This window comes from Orbicella faveolata, unplaced genomic scaffold (genome assembly GCF_042242905.1).
Source record: "Orbicella faveolata isolate gen_17 unplaced genomic scaffold, um_ofav_v1 contig_48, whole genome shotgun sequence".
Lineage (NCBI taxonomy): Eukaryota > Metazoa > Cnidaria > Anthozoa > Scleractinia > Merulinidae > Orbicella > Orbicella faveolata.
In genome coordinates, this window is record NW_028301578.1 from 4,729,063 (window position 1) to 4,749,041 (window position 19,979).

At 38.8% G+C, this 19,979-nt stretch overlaps 1 protein-coding gene and 2 non-coding genes across 3 annotated transcripts; all 3 read left to right on the plus strand.

The window, feature by feature from the left end:
• Window positions 1–100: 100 nt before the first annotated feature.
• On the plus strand, window positions 101–10,935 carry LOC149096092 (uncharacterized). The gene is made up of 7 exons (XM_089281667.1): window positions 101–820; window positions 2,376–2,792; window positions 4,346–4,498; window positions 6,051–6,164; window positions 6,867–6,977; window positions 8,588–8,792; window positions 10,080–10,935. Exons 1-7 carry the CDS (start codon window positions 721–723, stop codon window positions 10,744–10,746), a joined length of 1,767 nt encoding a protein of 588 aa, XP_089137793.1. The 5' UTR covers window positions 101–720; the 3' UTR covers window positions 10,747–10,935.
• A 4,613-nt stretch (window positions 10,936–15,548) lies between these two features.
• LOC149096093 (U5 spliceosomal RNA) lies at window positions 15,549–15,669 on the plus strand. The gene has a single exon (XR_016204749.1). It is a non-coding gene; the product is annotated as a U5 spliceosomal RNA (small nuclear RNA).
• Window positions 15,670–16,415: 746 nt separating this feature from the next.
• Window positions 16,416–16,537, plus strand: LOC149096094 (U5 spliceosomal RNA). The gene has a single exon (XR_016204748.1). It is a non-coding gene; the product is annotated as a U5 spliceosomal RNA (small nuclear RNA).
• Window positions 16,538–19,979: the final 3,442 nt, after the last annotated feature.

The following is a 19,979-nucleotide window of genomic DNA, read 5'->3' on the forward strand; positions in this document are numbered from 1 at the left end:
GTCCACAGTATTGTGCTCCCTTGTTGGATCGTGTGAACCAACCTCGTTCCAGTGAGCGGGACGAAGTGCAGCCGACGTTTTCCAACAATATCGATTTTAAAATATCTTAAACACCTTGCAGGAAATTCAGACGTAATAACACGCTCCGCGGATCATCCATTTGGCAGCTTTGTACATGTATCGTGAAGTACAACCTGTGTCTATTGGCGTGGCAGCTAAGGTCTGCATCAGGACAAGTGGCCCATACCGCCGGAACTTATCCCGGTTTCTTTAAAATGAAGCGACTAGGAGTATTTCTACTCCCCGCTTCTACTCCCCTCTAGATGGGGATGCTAGTCCATCACAGGGTTGCCACCTAGCATAAATTCGCCGGTACCCATTTCATTTATACACCTGAGTGGAGAGAGAGACACTGTGAGAGTAAAGTGTCTTGCCCAAGAACACAACGGAACGTCCCCGGCCAGGGCTCGAACCAGGACAACCCGACACGCCAATTATTACTAGGCCACCGCACTTCTATTGGCATTAGCAGACCAAATGATAACGATCGTTGTTACGTTGCCCGGAAGAAGTGACAAGAAATATTCGTGCAGATGATACGCACGTGCATCAGAGCTTTACTTTAGCCAATGAGAATCTTGATAATGAGTGATGCACGTGCTGCGCGCATGATGTTAAATGCATACGTCATCAATAGACTTAACGTAGCGAACTCTGAAAATGGCGATAACCTTGAGATCTTTAATATCGTCATTGCTTTTGTTGTTTGCTTTCCTCAACTGTTCCACTTTGGCACAACCGGACGATCCAGAGACAGTATGTAAGTACTCATATCAATATATTTGATGAGGCTTTGGACGTAGTTAGAGTCCCCAGAAGAATGAAACGCATATTACAGCAGATTCTTGCGTTGAGGAGCGATAAAAGCGCGCGAATTGTTTGAACCTTCGGTCGTGGTCACAATCTAAAACATTACAGAGCTTAGGCAATGACGACGATGACTCCGTGGTCAACGCCTAGTAAAAAATGAATTTATATTTTATCTTCGAATTTCGCAATTGTCTAGATCTGTTCAGTGCGCCTATTGCTCCCAGAACTTGCTCAAGCTCAATATGTAACGTCAACGATCAATTCCAAATGAAAAAGCGGAAAATTAGCCGCCGTCGTTCCAAAATACGCAAAACTTAGTCATTTCACGTTGTTGTTTTGCAGAGGACGGCTAAGAAACGTACAAAGATCTGTAACGCACGTGCATAGCCATTGTTCTCCTCATGAACCTTTCATCATTCGATGCATTTTTCCCTTCCTTTTCAGTGGCCAAGAACCCACCACGTGACTTGCAAAATAACCGCATACAAATAATGGTCTGCTCATGCGTAGTACCGTCTAAATGTGTTTTGCGGCTAATAATATTCTGCTCGTGCGTAATTGAAACCTCGCTAGCAGATTACTTCCCTGAGCTGTCAGAGAGTGACTTAAATATGAAAACAAACTTGGTGATTTAATGATAAAACAGTTATTGAACTCGGTTATCGCAAAATATTGTGATTTGTCGGTGTCTTGCAGATTAATTTTTTTTTTTGCTTCAGTCTTCAGCTTTGGCAAATAATTGATCCGCTCGTCACTGAGAAATCACGATATTTTGCTCAACCTCGTCCAATAATTGTTAATTATTTGGTTGCGTTCTCGTTGCCGTGGCCATTGCCGTCTTGCCTTAAGCTCTTATTTTGCCCAACGTTGGTGTTGCAGCAAGAAAGTTTTGATGTTAACAGCCACTTAGCCAAAATAACGCCGGATCAAGGAACGTACGATAGCTAGTTCAAATGAAGACGAGTCCGAAAAAAGAATGTTCTTTGTACTAGCTCCTGATTGGACAACGACGGCGCTGCGCGTTACATTGCAGAAAGTAGATACACGTTGGAATTTTTGTGCGCCATGTTGCAACACTGTTTCTACTTCAGCCTCATTACCTGAAAAATCGAGCACAACAATTTCCAGACTGGACGCTGCGCGCCAGATTACATTTATTGATTAGTGTCGGGGTGTTTAGTTCCAAAGAGCCTAAAGTATGAGTTACCGACATTTTGTACACTGTATTATTGATGGTCTTGTATTACCTTGGGGTGGGGAGGGGGGGTGGGGGTATCTAACTTTTGAGAGGGAGCTGGGTGATTTCGATTTAAATATCCTGTAAGCACGTTTGTACCGAAAATATAATTATGCACACGACCACTGACAAAAATAAATTCACGCACGCTTAGTGAGCCTTTCCCGAAAAAAACATTTCCTAGTGCATGGAAGGCTTAAGAAAAATCATGCGTACACTAAAACAACGGCTACGAAAAAATTATGCACTTTAATTATTTTTGCTTTAGGGAAAGGAAAGAAAAGACTCTATGTTCTAGAGGAAGTTCATCCTATGAAAAAAAGTGATGAAATGAGATGGGTCCGTGGTTGGGATTGCGGCTGGACACCTTACGGTTTATGTTTCTCTTCAGACTGGCGAGAAGACATCCACGACAACTACATCGTTCCATTTAAATATCTTACATTTAGCGTGTACGTTGACCAACCAGCCGATTCTGATTTTTTTGGCTTCAGCTCGGCCGTGCTTGCGAGATTTAGTAAGAAGAGAGACTCGTTTTGGGAAGGCAGAGTTTACTCTTATTCCAGTGGATGGAGCTGGTCGAAACGCAAATTTGTGACATACAGGATAGTTGTTAGAACTGAATTTGTAGATCTTAAGCATCAACTAGAGGAAGCTTTTCATCCAAGTCAAGTCAGATTAAAAGGTAATACTAGGTAGCCCCCCACCCCCTCCCCTCTAAACCTGTTTCTGGCCCTCAGATTTCAGATCATACGGAAGTGAAAGGCAATGAATGTGAGTATCATAAGAACGGGATACGTAAAAGTTATTTTGGTCTGTTAGAAAAGATACCAAGTGTCATGGGTCAAAACTCAATAACTCCTTAGGCGAACAAAACTCACTAACACCTTCGGGAAACAACAACTTGAACTTTCGACTCGCTCGTGATCAGATCGTACACCTTGAAACCATTGCAAATTTGTTTTGCCGGCCGGTGTCAAGCTAATAATTTTTTTGAAGTTTTCTTTTCATTTTTGAGTTGGGAGGTATAACAAAACACTTAATAACTGGCCCCACGGGAAATAGTGTGTTTTGTTTCCCCTCGACCTCAATGTTGAAGCCTCGGGGAACATGGAGGACCTCGGGAAAACAAAACTCACTGTTTCCCTTGGGGCCAGACATTAGGTGCCTATTGCTGTATAGCTGGGTTAAGTTGAATCTTACGCACGCTCCAATTGGTTGATTTATGGTCACGTGGTAATGGCGAAATCTAAACGTTACTCGGCGAGCTTTAGTTGTCGTCCGCTCACCCTCTAATTAAGTATAGGTTGGACTCCTCCTTGACTTAAAACTTTACACTTACTCCAGCTATATAGCAAAACACTTAATTACTAGTCCTTGTGAAACAGTTAGTTTTGTTTTCCCTCGAATCGTCGATGTTTCCCTCCGCCTTGTCTCGGGAAATTTGGAAACGGAGTTTTCTCTCGAACTGAAAACGCACCAAATGTTTTCTGTCACACATGTACACTATGCCGGAGAAATTTGAAAACGTATCAATCGCCGGTCATTTTGGATTTGGTTTTTTTAGGAAAACTCACACAGGGAAATCGCATGGTTATCGAGATGAAATCGTTTTCGTGAAGCTCCATTTTCAAAATGTTTTTTGTCCACACTAAAACGCAAAGCCGATGTTTTGAAATTCCTCCGGTTCAGTGAAGAGCGTTTTCGAAAAGCTCCGTTTTCGTAACGGATTAGTGTGTACAGTAAGCCTAGCCGTAGGAAAAGAGCTGCGTTTCAAAACGCAGTGTGGAAGGGATACAATTAAGAAACTGCCAGCAAACCAACTTAAAGGTAAAAATAAAAAACAAACCGCGGTCGCAAACATAATAAAATTATTTCCATTTATATCCATTGTCATTTCTTTCCTTATTAGGTGCCGGTTTTCCTTATTAGGTACTAGTCTTCCAGTTTAAATTTATTGTAATACACCTAACAGTTTTATACTTCTGATGATGTATGTAGAAGCATACGAAACGTTAAGTTCTCAAATCAAGGATTTTACAACAGGCGTTGTTTTGTTATGTTTGTGACCGCAGTTTGTTTTTCATTTTTACTCAAGCTGAAATGGCCGAAGAATAAGAACTTAAAGTTATTTCAGTGAATTTTCAATATCTTTTCTTACTTTTCCTGCATTTCCTTATAGCTCCTTACCTAACATAATTTGTGGATTCAGCTTATACTTTTCATCTGACAATTCAGGGGCCGACAATGCTTGCCGATACTTCAAAACAGAGTGCAAGTCATATGAAAGATGTATACCAAGACGACTTTCTAGTCACATATGGCCTGGGGACTACAGATGTGCTTGTACAAAAAAGGGCTGGCATGTTGTCCGCGGGCGCGGGTGCATGGGTACGTTTTAATATCTTCATAGTCTGTTTTGTCAAAACAGCTTTTGCTGATCTCGCTAGGTCTGCAGCTGTGTCATTTTAACTTACTTCGACAATAATCCGTTCGCTTTAGTTTCCGTCAATTGAAATTTTTAAGCAGAAAAAAGAAAAACCACTCAAACCATGTGCGCCCGAAAACAATCTAGATGAAAACTGTACTTTTGGATTTATCGAGAGAGAAGTTTTCAGTTCACTTGAAAAAAAATACTGTTGGTATTGGCTTTCGTTTTGCTGTATAAATATTCGCGGTCAAACACAATACGCTTTTTTATAATAACTGTTAAATTTTTCGCGCGCTGATTGGCTCAGTTTTGTCATCAACAAGAGTACAAACGGATAAAATGTTAATTTAAAAAAGAAAAACCACTCAAACCATGTGCGCCCGAAAACAATCTAGATGAAAACTGTACTTTTGGATTTATCGAGAGAGAAGTTTTCAGTTCACTTGAAAAAAAATACTGTTGGTATTGGCTTTCGTTTTGCTGTATAAATATTCGCGGTCAAACACAATACGCTTTTTTATAATAACTGTTAAATTTTTCGCGCGCTGATTGGCTCAGTTTTGTCATCAACAAGAGTACAAACGGATAAAATGTTAATTTATACAGGCTTTCAAGTTCACTTTTCAGCTGTTAAACTGTTAACTTTTTAACCAATGAGATTTAACGGACTTTTTAAAGGTTACTTCAAACCTTCGCGGGTGTCCTCCAGAAAAAAAAATTCGAACGCGCGCTGTTTTGAAGGAAACCCTCACAAACTATATATCAACAGAAAGGTTATAAAATGTAGAATTCGATAAAATTATATTCTTCTTTGCCGACTGCTTTCCTAAGGCGGCAGAAGCCGTTAGCGCCAAAACGACCGACTAAAATTGTGGCGAATTAATCGGGTATCAAATGCGATCGTTGATGCAAAATCCTTGCTCTCCATGAGTTCTCGTAGCTCAGTGGATAGAGCGCCCGCCCGGTGTTCGGGAGGTCATGGGTTCGATTCCTGTCGGGGACTCAGAATTTTTCTTTGTCCCACGTTCGTGTCATGTTGATTAATTCACCTTCACATTTCATTACCGAGCTGAAAATTCACCATCTTTATTAACTTATCAGCTATTGACAATGTTCGCGTCATTTTGAATAAAATTCACTTCTCTTTGTTTACGGCAAGTTTACGGGGTCTTTTCCCCTCATTTATTCCCAGTATTTGACCATTTTGGAGTATTGTTATTGTAAAAAACAAATTGACTTCAGTTTTTGATGCGTCTGTCCAGTTATTGATGACGAATTTCACCATAATATTGTCAAAGTTTACTGCGGAACCACTCGCCTGTGGCTCGTGGTTCCACAGCCACTTTGAAAATTTTATGATGCAATTTACCATCAATAAGAGGCCAGACGCATAAAAAACTGACGTCAATTTGTTAAGTAGATTTGTACCAATAATATTAAGGGCGTTTAAAAAAACCTTCTTTTGGAGTACTGTGGATTTCAAAGAACTTATATCACATTCTTTTGTTTTAGACTTAGATGAGTGTACACGATCCCCATGTGGCGAGTTGTTTGAATGTGTGAACACAATTGGAAGCTACAGATGCCGTTGCCGGCCTGGTTACAAAGGCAGTAAATGCGATGTTGGTAAGCAACTCTCCTTTACCTCAGGTTCCGTCCACACGTATCCGGATATTTTTGAATCCGCAACTTTTTCTTTCCGGATACGGCTTCCGTCCACACGCATCCGGCGAATTCGGTAGCGAATCCGGATATTTTTGAATCCGTAACTTTTTCTTTCCGGATAGGGCTTCCGTCCACACGCATCCGGCGAATTCGGCAGCGAATCTGGATATTTTTGAATCCGCTCTCCAGAGTGGAAAATATAAATCCGCAACAAATCCGATAACGTTTGAACGGTGAATCCGGATACTTTCGAACCCGATGACGTAGTAAAATCGTGTCCAGTCTCTTACCGAACAATAAACCAATATGGCGGCACAACGTGTAGGCCTAGTTTGTCTAGAGTGAATACGGATACCATCGGATGCGTGTGGACAGGCGAATTCGATTTGAATACGCTACTTGTGGACGGGAAAATTTTTGAATCTGGAAAGATTCAAAAATATCCGGATACATGTGGACGGGACCTTAATCTTATGGTAAAGTTCCTTCACCATGTAGATGATAACAGCCCACTCTGCAGTTGAGAATAGTCATCTATCCTATGTGAAGACTACGTGCGAGTTATTCTGTATAGATTATTTTATGTTTAGGAGAAAAAGAAATCATCTTATAGCCTGGTTAAGTATAATAAGACATAATGTATATCCTGTTTTTGTTCCTCAGAAATTGATGCATGTAAGAAAAACCCTTGCCCAAAGAACCGTGTCTGCAAAAATGTACCTGAAGGTTTTCAATGTGGTTGTCTACCAGGATTTACAGGAAAGAATTGTTCTGGTAAGAAGCGTTTTATGTAAGATATCAAGCACGAAAGACTGTGTTTGACCACATTTCCAAACACTGACAAGAGAGTTAAAAATACGACGCGCAGCGGAGTATTTTTGACGAACTTCGAGATGTTCGGAAATGTGGTCAAACATTGTCTTGAGTGTTTGATATAATCTTCTCAATCGAAACTAAAACTATCCAAGAAATAAATCATAAAAATGTATGCTAATTAAGATCAGACATCCAAACACCCGGTCATGATCGATTGCCTTCGTTTAAACTTGATAAATTATTAATAAGTTGAGGAAGTCTGTAATGGATGCTATCAGAGTCTTAAGTTGCGTCTTTTTGTCAACTGGAACCAAAATATTTTTCTAGAGATTGTTTCCTTTTTTAATTCATCAACTTGCCCCAGTTTTCATTCTTATCTTTCATCTTATTCATCTTTTAAAACACACGGAAAGCAAGAGAGGAGAGAACAAGAGAGTTTATCTTCCATATATGCTTTCTCCTCTCAAATTATTTTGAGATCTAGCTCTCCCGGTTTTGAAAATTCTAGGAGGGTCCAGAAATAGATAGCCAGTCATGTGGCATAAACTTTGCTCACGAGGGCAACTCAAGTGGCTTTTACACAAGTTTTCATCCTCACGGGAAGCGTCCACGCAGTGCGCGATAACATTACCCGCGAAAGAGCTGGCTTCCATGTCTAAAAACAACTTGGGAGTGACGACGTCACTTGCTGGTTTTCAGTGTCACGCAATTCAAAATAGATCAAATAAAAATCAAAACCGGTCAATAGATAAAGTCCAGAATCTGGTAAATGAAAGAAGGTAAATATCCAAAGACTCTCGCCAAAATTCTGGTCACAGCAATTTTTCTTATGCGAGATATGCGGAGAAATTTTTTACCCAAATTTATAGAGATTTGTATGGAGACGCCATGCTGGTGCCCATCCGTATAGGCACCAACATGGCGGCCGGAAACCAACAGAAACATCTGTCACTGAGTTTTGCTACAAAAGTGTGAATTTATCCCTCGAGGAACTCTAAAACATTAAAATAATACTTTTTCTAAGACATCAACTGTTCAGATAGCCAAGTTCCCGGAAATAAGTCACTTTTTTAACCATCATGACAGCTCTCTAGGCCGTCATGTAAATGCCGCGTCACGCAAAAGCTTAGAAATTTAAGCAAAATGTATCACAAAACCAAGAACCCAAGAATTTGTATGAATATTAGTTTTCAGCTGCTCTTATACATCATTTAAGTAAAATGCCAGGAAGATCAATAGTTTTGTAGTTCGAATTTTAGTGACGTCATGTGAAAACCAGCTATAGGAATACAATCTGTATCAGAAATTGACTCTGTTAATTTATCCTCTCTTGAAGGAACACATTAACTACTTAAAAAGGTCTTCCTGTGAACCGTAAAACATGATCGATTAAGCAATCAATGTTAAAAGAAAGCATTTGCATCACAATAAGTGTACGTTTTGTTAAAGCATCGTTGACAATTGAAAATCTGAGAAAAATGAAACATTGTATCATTTCAACTTGAGAGAATGTTGATCTAACTCGACTTATCCCATAAGTTTTATTGAATACTGTGTGATAATTTTAGGATTCGCAGGAACAAAGCCGACGGATGTCGAAATTACTCCACCAACTATCCAAGAACATGGTAACAAACGGATTGCCATCCCGCGCAAGATACCAACGAAGATCTTACGAAAACCAGTGTTCTCCTACGATCCACGACACACGGAAATTGCTGTTATGTCTACCGCAATGGTGTTATTGAACAGCTTGGGAGTGTTTCTTTACTGGTTGGTACATTGCTTTATATTTACTGACATGACTGTAACTTTGTCCTTCAAATCCTTTCTGTAAATACGTTATTCAGACTTAAATTTATCATTGTGAAATGAAGCTAGACAAATATCAATTTTCAAATACTTGTCACAAAATCTCTTTTTGTAATATTCGAGGTTTTAAGAGACGTTGTCAGCATACTACTGACAAAATTTGAGATATTACTACTTTGAATTTTCTAACAACTGTCTATAAACTTTCATATGTTTGACCTTTCGTTCAACCATTTCCAATGCAGCAACTTCCGATGCGGCCACTTCCGGTGCGGAAGTGTCTGAAAACGGTCCGGCCATCCATTCTTCCAAACCAATGTTTTCAGCACAGTTTCATCCAGTCTTTAGTCTAGTATTTTCTATCAAGTCCCTTAAGTTTGCTAGGCTCGATGGCGGGCCGGGTTGTTCGAAAGCCGGTTAACTCTAACCCAAGATTGAAAGTTAACCGAGGTATTAATTTTTCTTGCATAAAAATGTTTTCTACTGCTTACGTTTTGTGTAGTTTAAGCTTAGTCAAGCTCAAAACTGAAGGACAAACAGTATAAACAAAAAACCTCACCGAAAAGTTACAAAGCTCAAATCAAAATTCTCGCTAATCCAGGCTTAGATTAATCGGGCTTTGAGCAACCCGGCCCTGGACACAAGACGGAAATGATATCGACAGAGAAACTTGCCAATCTAATTTTGGGAGATTCGAAGGTCACGTATATACTCCTGGTCACTTATGCTACAGAAACGGAGAAAATAAGCGCTGTTAATATTTAATGATATCAAGTCATACGAGTTTATTTGACATTGAATTCATTTTTTCGCGCCATTGTTTACAATCTTTTTAAAATGGCGCCAAAACCTTGAGCTGATTGATCTCCTAGCTGTCTAGGAACTAAGCTGTTCGCACGGCTTTTACATCTTTTTAGACGCTCAGTAGACTTCTTTCTCTGCAACAGAGGAAGTCTGGGAATAATGTTCGACCTAAAAATTTCATTCTGGTGAATCAGCTCTGCAGACATTGATATGAAGTATCTGATTGCCTATTGGCTACTTTTGAATTTTCCCTCACAAGTAATAATCAATCAGGAAACTACACGGATCTTCGAAGGCTGCGCCCTATTTCGGTCGAACAAACAACTCAATTTTACAAACAATTTTACGGTCGGACCCAATGCTTCAATTTGTACTGGAACATTTTAAATGTCCAGAAATCCTGGCCGTAAATCAATCATTGAGGTTTTCGTACATTTATTGCAGGAGACAAAGGAAGAAAAGAGCGACGAATCGCAGGAATGACAAAGGGACAAGTCAGTCAAGCAATCAAGAATTAAACAATGAAGATACTCTTTCAATCAATCAAGTACTGGAGTACACCGAGGAAACCATTCCAAACATTAAAGAGTTAAATCTCCGCGAAACTATTTTAAGTGATCAACAATTGGAGAACAACGAATTGATTTCAAGTGATAGCGAATCGAAGATGAATAGCGAAACCAGCCAACGTGATGAAGAAATTGATGAAAACAAAGCTGTTCAAAGTGATAAAGAATTGAGAGGTAGCAAAGCCAACTTAAGAAATAAAGAATTTGTGAACACAGAAGGTTTCTCGCGCAATCAGGAATTGACGCTAAGTGAAACTTTTCCAAGTTATGAAGATTCGGAGAACCCAGAACGGTTTCCGAATAATCAAGAATTGAAGCTAAGAGAAACTGTTGTCTACAGTAATCAAGATTTTGACAAGATAGATACTATTTCAAGTAAACAGGTATTAGAGGACCCAAAAACTGTCACAAGCAATCTTGATCAACAACTCGAGAACAGGGAAGCAATTTCAAGCCATCGAGAATTCGAGAGCACCGAGGCTCCTCCAGGAAATGATTTTCTAGAGAATACGGAAGTTCTTCCGACAATCAAATATGAATGAACACATAAATTATTCAGAGTCCAAGAAATCAAGCACTGCAACAGGAATAGATCATCAGAAGCTTGATAAATTATTAGGAGCTGATGAGTATAAGATGATGCCACCAGGCATTATAGCAATCAAAGTTTGAAAGTATCAGGCGTCGAAGACAAAAATGCATGAGTTGAATAAATCTTTTATCTTGCTCAACCATTAACTGCACAGATTTTTTTTTTTTTTTTTTTTTTTACAATTTTCCTGGATGACGTCTAAGGAAGACCAACAGTAAAAATTATACAGCGTCGTCTGGACATCCTTAGACTCGGTACCGTTGTCACAAAATATCGTGATTTGACAGTGTCTCGCAGATCACCTTCTTCCTCAACCTTGGGCTTCGGCAAGTAATATTGATCCGCTCATTACCGAAAAATCACTATCTTTTGCTTAGCCTCGCCCAATAATTAACTGTTAACTGTCACCGTTCTTGTAATGATAAGGACATTGTGATCTGTTCGTTATATCTAAGACATCGACGAATTTACAGCATGAAGCGGCAACCTTAAAAGATACTTTGATGGATAAATTAAAAGCGCTTTCAGCCTGCCCTAAGCTGTCTATATGACCCATATTCAAATTCTTTGTATTTACTGGAACTAAGTTGCAGTGGAGGCTCATGAGGGTTGATATCAAGATAAGTGAGTGAATCCCCCTTATAGGCCTTCTACTCAAGGTAATCCCTCTTAAGTTATTTTTAGACATGGTACCCAGTAATTCCGCGGATGTTACTCGCGTGATGCGTGGAGAGCCCAAGCGACCTCCTCGCACCTACCTGAGACGAAATGGTGACAGCTCTGTTGTAAGTTCACGTTGAAACAAAGCCTCCAAACAAAGTGACAGATCAGTTGTAAGTTCAGCAGTATTATAATTGGGTTAGAGTCTAAATGGGTACAATATGTGATGGCTTCAGCATATATTATCTTAAGTCGAGTTACATTATATCAAAGGAAACTCTATGTACCAACTGAATAATCCATTATAGTGTATGTACGTACATTTATGAAGTTCTACAAACTTTCGTTCATTCACTTAACTCTACTGAGCAACCTTTCTCCGTCTGCTCAACACAGCTATAGTCTTATCTTCTCCTCAGTTTACTTTAATCATTACTGTTACCCTTTATTTATTGACATTGACAATGTACTATAAGGAACGATATCATGTGATTTATACAAATATTTACACAGCTAGTAAGATCCAACTGTCAAATTTCAGTTAAAGACTGCAGGCGCCGTGCCTTAGTATTTAACGCGCGGAACTCCGGATCAAGCGGTCTGGGTTCGTGTCCCATCCGGGATCATTGTATTTTGTTCTTCTCCACCCAGGTGTGTAAATGGGTACAGGCGAATAAATTCAACACTGGGGATATTGTGGACGATAGACTAGCATCCCATGGGGGAGGGAGTAGAAATACTCTTATGCATTTAATGCTGCGGAAACCGACATTAGCCCGGCAAGGGTGGTATGAACCCACTGGTCCAAGGAAGACTTGACATTTTTCACTTGGTAAATACGAGAATTCTCGGAGTAATATCATTCATGCCCGGATGCATTTACAACGCTTATTTGTAAAACAACTCGTCTCGAGCTCCCAAAACAATGTAAATCGAGCTTGCCAAGAAAATAATCGTTTGACTGTCCAGAAATCAAAATGACATATATGACGAGATTCACAGCATTTACACATTCTGTTTAAACAAGTCGATCTTCCTTTTTGAAGATTTCCAAGCAATATATACTGTGGTTGAATATGAGGGTTGGTCAACTCGCTTTGCGATTCGCTGACTTGAGAAAATTGGCTTAGGTATCGTAGTGTGATGGGAAATTTGCAGCAAACGGTCACATGGCTCAAAGTTAGCCATGTTGGATAGCAAAAGAATGCCACGGCCTCCAAAACCACTACTAGCTGTAACAAGTTATTTTTAAAGGAGCTACTTTACGGTTTGGGCGTCTTGAAACGTTTAGCCTAAATTTTTCAAGTTCGTCGTTAGTAATCCGTGCTAATTGATATTCTCGATCCTTAAACATCCTTGTTCCTTTATGGTTTGTTCTACCTTAAGAAACTTTTTTTTTCAGGTCTCCTTCAATCAGTTAAGGGTAATTTTGTACAGGGTCAAAATAACTAAAAATAGCGTGACTGAGCTCCTTTAATTTCTTTCCTTTAGATGTCCTATTCGCCCCAAAGGGGCTTTACAGTTTAAGATAAAATTAAAATGATGATAATGCAAAAACTGCAATTACAAAGAAGAGAAAAACAAAATTGTAAACACATCTATAGACGTACTTTGGTAACATGGTTCCACGGGTCTTTTCGCTTGGGCAAATTTTCCACTTTAAAAATTTCAAATACTCGCCATCTTTTCCCCCGGAACAACCAATTTAAACCAGTTTCAGCAATGTCAAACAAACTAAGAGAAAAAGCTTTAAAAAATCTGGAAACACTCTCATATATAATGACATCCAAAACAAAACAAACAACAAAAGTTGATCATTTAAGGTTTTGTAGCGTCTTTGACGTATGACGTCACCTGACAGTCACGTGTCTGCCGGCTTGCTAGCCACACTGAAAGGATCTGCGAAGTCTTCGCAGGCAAGCAACAAGAGCCTTGCGAAAATCATTCAGCCGCCGGCAGAATATGACAGGATCAACGACAGTACTGAGGGAATTAAATGGCAAAATGAATTAGTTGGTGAAAAGCTAACGCAAACTGCAGGGAAACAATATTAAAATTTCCTCTTATTTGTCGATTTGCTGAGCAAATAGAATCCGTCCCATTACCCCCGGGGATTATCGACAAAAGTGAAAAGTAAAGTGGCAACTATCTGATCAGCATCTGTCGAGCTTGAGAAATCATAGATTTGGGCTATGGAGGTTGTTGTTCATTAACGATGTCAATTAGAGATTACAGGGTGTTATAGAATGACCCATTTGGCAACGTGTGGGAAACCAAAGATTTTGGGTTCGGGGATTATTAAAAAAACCCCAGTAAATTGTATATTCTAACAACATCATGAGATACTAACCGGGGACATTCAATGTGAAAAGTTTTTTGAGGAAGCGTCCGTCAGTTATCTGATGCCTAAAGTTGGAGAAAAAAGAAACAGTGGAACTAAAAACCAACCAATTTAGTTTCAAGTCATCATATTCTACACATGTTGTTTCGCATGGGTTAATTAAACTTTTCACTAAATTCTGACTGCTTTCTTTCGGCCGATCAGTGCTACACCTAACAAGGAAAATTGTTCATTTATCGCACAACAAAGCTTTCTCTTTTTTTTTAAAGTCCATTATGTCAGCATAGTCAGAGATTCAAATTACTGCTCATAGTTGCACAGTTATGTTTTGATCCAACCTCTTAAGTCTGTCTACTCGAAAAAAATAGACTGATCGACATAACAAATCGGTTATAGCATGAAACTCTTTTTGTGTCAAAGGCAATTTCTATTTTGGTAAAATGGTGTCTGGACGAGCACATGCTCAGCTTCCCCCCGGATATGAGCTCCCTCTAGTTTCAAATTAAATGAATTCGATTCATTATGATGTTTTAAACGGCTTATTGATTGATTGATTGATTGATTGATTTTATCTTTTTAAAAACATGGATATGAAAAAGGTATTTCGATCAACACTGCTGTAGATCATTTCGCAACAGCTTTTTATTCCGCTTATAATGTCCCCCCCCCCCCGGATATAAGCCCCTCCGTTTATAAGGCCATCCTTACTAAGATGCCCAGGGTATTTGTTTTCCTTACTGTTAATGTTTGCTTGATGTTATTTACTTATATATAAATCCCATATATAATATATCGGATTTAGTAACCAAAATGTATCGGATTTTAGTACCAGCAGGTCGAGGCCACTGCGTTGTGTTTGTAGGGGGGAGGACTCCTATGTACGTAGTGCCTTGTCTTGTGTCGTGTTAATTTTTAACCTTTGGAAAACAATGGAAGTTAATTTCAAAGACTTTTTTAAGGGAAAAAACTAACCATTCGCCATGAAAAGCCAAAATATTAACCATTAGCCGTAACAACCAAAACCCCGTTAAGACCTACAATACCTTGCGCGTTTGGCCGCACTGGGAGTCACCATCAAAAATTTTCGATTATATGAAATCGTTTAGCGATGATTTGAAGCCATGTTACCCATCTGCATTAGAAACGAGGCGGCTTAATCGCTCGCGTTGTCGGACTTAATAGAAGTTGAAGTTTCTGCAGCTCCGATCAAACAAGTCGAGCTTATTCGGGGGCCGGTACAAATTTTCTCGTCTCCCTTGAATGAAAACGCCGCCGAAGGAATGTAGCAAAGCAATTTTTTTCTACTACTGACAGTTTTATTCTTCATAACATTCTAATTACGGACTATCAAAACTGACAAAACTGGGGGGGCATGAGCAAGGTTGAAATCAAGAATAATCAAAATTATTTTTTATTGTCATCATCATCATCATCTTTATTTAAAAACACGGTAAATACATCAGGCATTAACAATTTAATATAAAAGCTACAACTTATTGCGAAAGACTATGTATACAGATTAATCTTCTAGTTGATTAATCTTCTAGGTGATTTGATTTTTTTTTTATCCAACAAGATAAAAAACATGTATCAAACTAAACTGGAAATCAATATGATGATAACAATGGAACTTAAAGCAACTTACATTTCCTCTATATGCACGTGCGTATTATTAAGAGTGACACGATAGACTCTCCCACATGTTTTGTTTCGCCACGTTCAACAAGCCACCTTCGTCTTTACGATTGATTCAACTTTGGTTTTCCTTCAACACGCATAAATCTTTCGCCTTTTACTAGAGATTTCCGTGGAGGAGAACAACTGAGTGAGTTTAAACACTAATTTTTCGTCGCCCTGCCTTTTGGCGGGGCTCTTAACTTACAGTGGAGAATTTGCTTGGAGTCAAATGGGAATTCCGTCAGTTCAGTACGTAACTACTTCATCATGCAAGTCGTCCTCGATCACAAGGCTGTTGAGGTAGAAGGTCTAGGAACGGCGAAAACACAGTAAACTCCAGAACATCGAAGGCTTCGCTTCAGAGTTTAAAAAAAATATTTGTTTAACTTTCTCGGTATAAAAGAACAAGCAGCCAAAATTGGCTTTGGATTCTATTAGCTTAAGCTCCACTGCTTGAAGAAATAAAACGGAACGACAGGAAACAATGTTATCATAACCATACTCAGCTTTCATGAGTTCATTTTGGTGAGCAAAAGTAAAAAAGGCATTTCCAGACTAAATAACGAAAAAGTGTCGTGAAGAAAAAGGTTTTCCTGCAGTGCCATCACTATGTACAAACTTTTGTTTTTCAAATTTTTTTTACTACTGAAAGTCAATTCGTTCAAAGCTGGACAAGATTGAAATTGGGATCACCAAATTCGCTACTCTGACTTCGTGAGTTTATTTTTTAGTGAGCAAAAAAAAAAAAAAAAAAAAAGACACAAAGCATTTTTCAAACTAAACATAGAAATTCATAAGAATGTTGCAATGTAACTTTCAACAATGTCCGCCTTTCCAATGCACATGCTGAGAAGTAGGTGTCCATTAAGTCATAGAAAAGGCTGTACCACATGTTTTGTACAGCGACGTTAGACAAAGTGCCCTTTCTGTTTCTTATTACGTAGCTCTGGTTTTCCTTCAACACGCATAAATCTTTCGCCTTTTACTAAAGATTTCCGTGGAGGAAAACAACTCAAATGAGTCTATAGACTAATTTTTCGTCGCCCTGCCTTTTGACGGGGCACCTATTGAAAGGAGGTGAGAACTTTAAAACTATTAGGTGATAGCAACTGTGTATACATAATCTTGTGTCGTGTCATGAGAGCCTTCGAGGAGTTATCTTCAAGAAATTAAATGAAAAAGTCCTTCACCAACTTACGATTAATAACGTAGGAATATCAAGTAACTCGAAAAGAAGGAGACAATTTTCACTCGAACTTAGAGAATTAACAAGCTTTTGAAACTTATGGTTACACAATACCTTGATAGGACTTGTTTTGTTGACTGTTTTCTTTTTAAACTAAAAAAGTTTGCTATAAATCTAACATTTCACAAAAACTAAAGTAAAATCTTAAAAAGCGAGAGTTATTTAAAACAAAAGGGTTATTATTATTTTTTTTTAAAAAAAAAGGATAAAACAATTAAGTGTAATAATCCTCATAGGGCGTCGACTTTTTGTGCCAAGCGGCTGCATCAGGGAGCTTTATTTATTTACAAGGGCCGCATTAGCATTAATCATACAATAATAACTAACTAACTAACTAACTAACTAACTAACTAACTAACTAACTAACTAAATAAATAAATCAAATAACTTAATTAATTTTTTCGGCATCTTTTAGTTTACACTCGATTTCGTAGTTTCGGTTCTCGCTCTTCCATCCTATCTATCACTCCTTGTTGAGGTCATGAAACGCGCTAAAAAAAGAAGAGAAAAGTCCTTGGACAGCGAAAAAAATAGAAGCCAGGAAAAAAGAAGAAGACAAAAGTGGAATTTCTCGAAGGAAAGAAGAAAACTTTTGTCGACTTGTTTAACGATATATATACAACCCATCCTTCTTCATGTTAATAGATAAAGACAGCGCTCGATTCCATATTCAAACATATGAATAAATTCGCTGTCACCGTTCGCATCCAAATTATAATCCATCGAATATTTTCACTCACGCGTGATTGGTCTAAACTCGTCACGTGACTGAATAGCCCCAGCTTAAACTGGAGAATATCTGGGTGGTATTTTGCTGAGATACCACCATAACTGAAGTAGTCGCAAGAACACGTTTCAAGGTAGCGGACGTTTCACTTAGTTTATTGCAGAAAACTTAGAGCTGTATTCTGAGTCTCAGGCAAGTAGAAAAAAAGAAATCATAACTCGACACTGACAGATGAATTGAGAATTTCGAGTGTTATTTTCATGAGCCCAGGGCAGAGTCGAAGGATGTCCTACCAATCCATGGCAGTGTTTGATCCCGATTTTGAGATCTGATTGTTTTGACGTGCTGGAGGAAAGAGCTTTTATCCTTTTTGCCTGGTCACGAGGTAAATGTGGTGGCTTCGTTGCACTCCTGTGTAAGGATTCGTCATGTTCCAAATGTAAGATTCCTGGTAGGGGCAGTTCTGGAAACTCGCGGGCTACAGTCAGTTTTGTTTATGAAAGACAGACATAAAACGTTGAATTGACGGCGGTTTGTGCTGTTGATTTTGGCCGCGGTTCAGATGCAAGACACTCCACGTGGAGACGCTATCATTTGTGACAGGCTGTTTTTGGCGTTTTATTTTGTTAGTGTCCGAGCCCACGGTTAACACAATTTAATCAATTTTGAAAACAAATGATAGGCTAAACCGTTGAAGTGACGGCTTTTAGTCATGCAGACAAATTTAAAGATCACAATGAGCGGATTGAAAACTAACAACTAATGCGTATTTTCTGCGAATAAACAAACAGGTGTAAATAACAAAAATTAATTGTTAATGTTATATATGGTATGGTCAATATCTCACTCTATGGGTGCGTTCCTTTGGGGTGATCTGGATCAGGATCAGTGAACCAAGATCACTCAGATCATGGTACATCAAAGGAACCGATGAATCCACTCTGGTCACGGATTCGCCGGCTCCTTTGACGAACCATGATCCGAGTGATCTTGGATCACTGATCCTGATCCAGATCTCCCCAAAGGAACGCATTCATATGTACATCAATATGGGTTAGATCAGGACATCAGGCCAGATCGAATTAATTCGTGATTATACCGGAAGTGTAACTCTTGTATTCTGTTTACTTTACATTTTATTAAAAGCATGTGGTATGGTATGAGCGCCCCGCTACTAGCGTACTTTCGTTAATGGGAGCAAGTGAACGAATCACCCGGAACTGATTCGCGCTGACTGGTTTTCTATTCCTCTGGTATCATTATCATTTCGGTTGTCACAACAACTGCTTTTTAGATGTTTATAAAAAGGCTTAAAGCTACTAAAATTTTAGTAACTTTGAGCCTTTTTATAAACATTATCATTTCTATCTATGAAATAAAGCTGGTAACGACAGATTATAAACAATGATTGGATGAGGTTTTTGTGATATCCAGAATAATCAAGGTCGAGGTAGGAGTTATCAGCCGAGGCCGAAGGCTGAGGCTGATAACCCTTACTGAGACCTTGATTATTCTGGATATCACAAAAACCTCATCTAATAATTGTTTTATTGCACACTGAACAAAAGAAGTTGGAGTCATGTTTTTGCTTTTTCACTGACGGCATGCAACACAAAGCGCGCGAACTTGACATGATTACCCGTAACCTTGAGTGTCCTTGACATGATTATTGTATAATCTGCAGCTAGATGACGTCACAGGCGCTGATTTCGAAAATTCACTGTACGCTTTCGACCAATCAGAAAAGAGGTAATGAGTTCAATGTATAATAAAAGCTTTACTTGGCTTTGACGAAGAGCCGCATAAACGTTCCTGAAATGGAATTCTGACCTGTATGACTATCTGTTTTGATAACGGGTCGTAAATAGTGAATTCCAAAAAAAACTAAATGCAATCCTAACATTAAGAAAAAAATCACGAGATCACAACGACCCGATTTAAAACTATCATATAAATGCGCACTTGATTTCCGAGAATTGGTGGTTTTCACTGTCACGCCATAAAAAAATAGATGAAAATAAAAATCAAAACCGTTCAACAGATAAAGTCCAGAATCTCAGGAAAGAAAGAGGGTGAATATGCCAAGACTCTCGCCAAGATTCAGATCACAACAATTTTTCTTATCCAAGATATGCGGAAAAACTTTTTACCTAGATTTATAGAGATTTGTATGAAGACGCCATGCTGGTGCCCATCCGGATGGGCACGAACATGGCGGCCGCAAAACCAACAGAAACATCTGTCACAGAGTTTTGCTACAAAAGCGTGCATTTATCCCTCGAGGAACTAAAAAACATTAAAATAATACTTTTTCTAATGCAAGAATTGTTCAGATAGCCTAAATTCCCCGCAATAAGTCACTTTTTTAACCAACATGACAGCTCTATTCGCCGTCATGTAAATGCCGCGTCACGCAAAAGCTTAGAAATTCAAGCGTAGTCTATCACAAAAAAGCAAAAATTTCTATGAATATTAGTTTTCAGCTGCTCTTATAAATCATTAAAGTAAAATCTCAGGAAGATCAATAGTTTT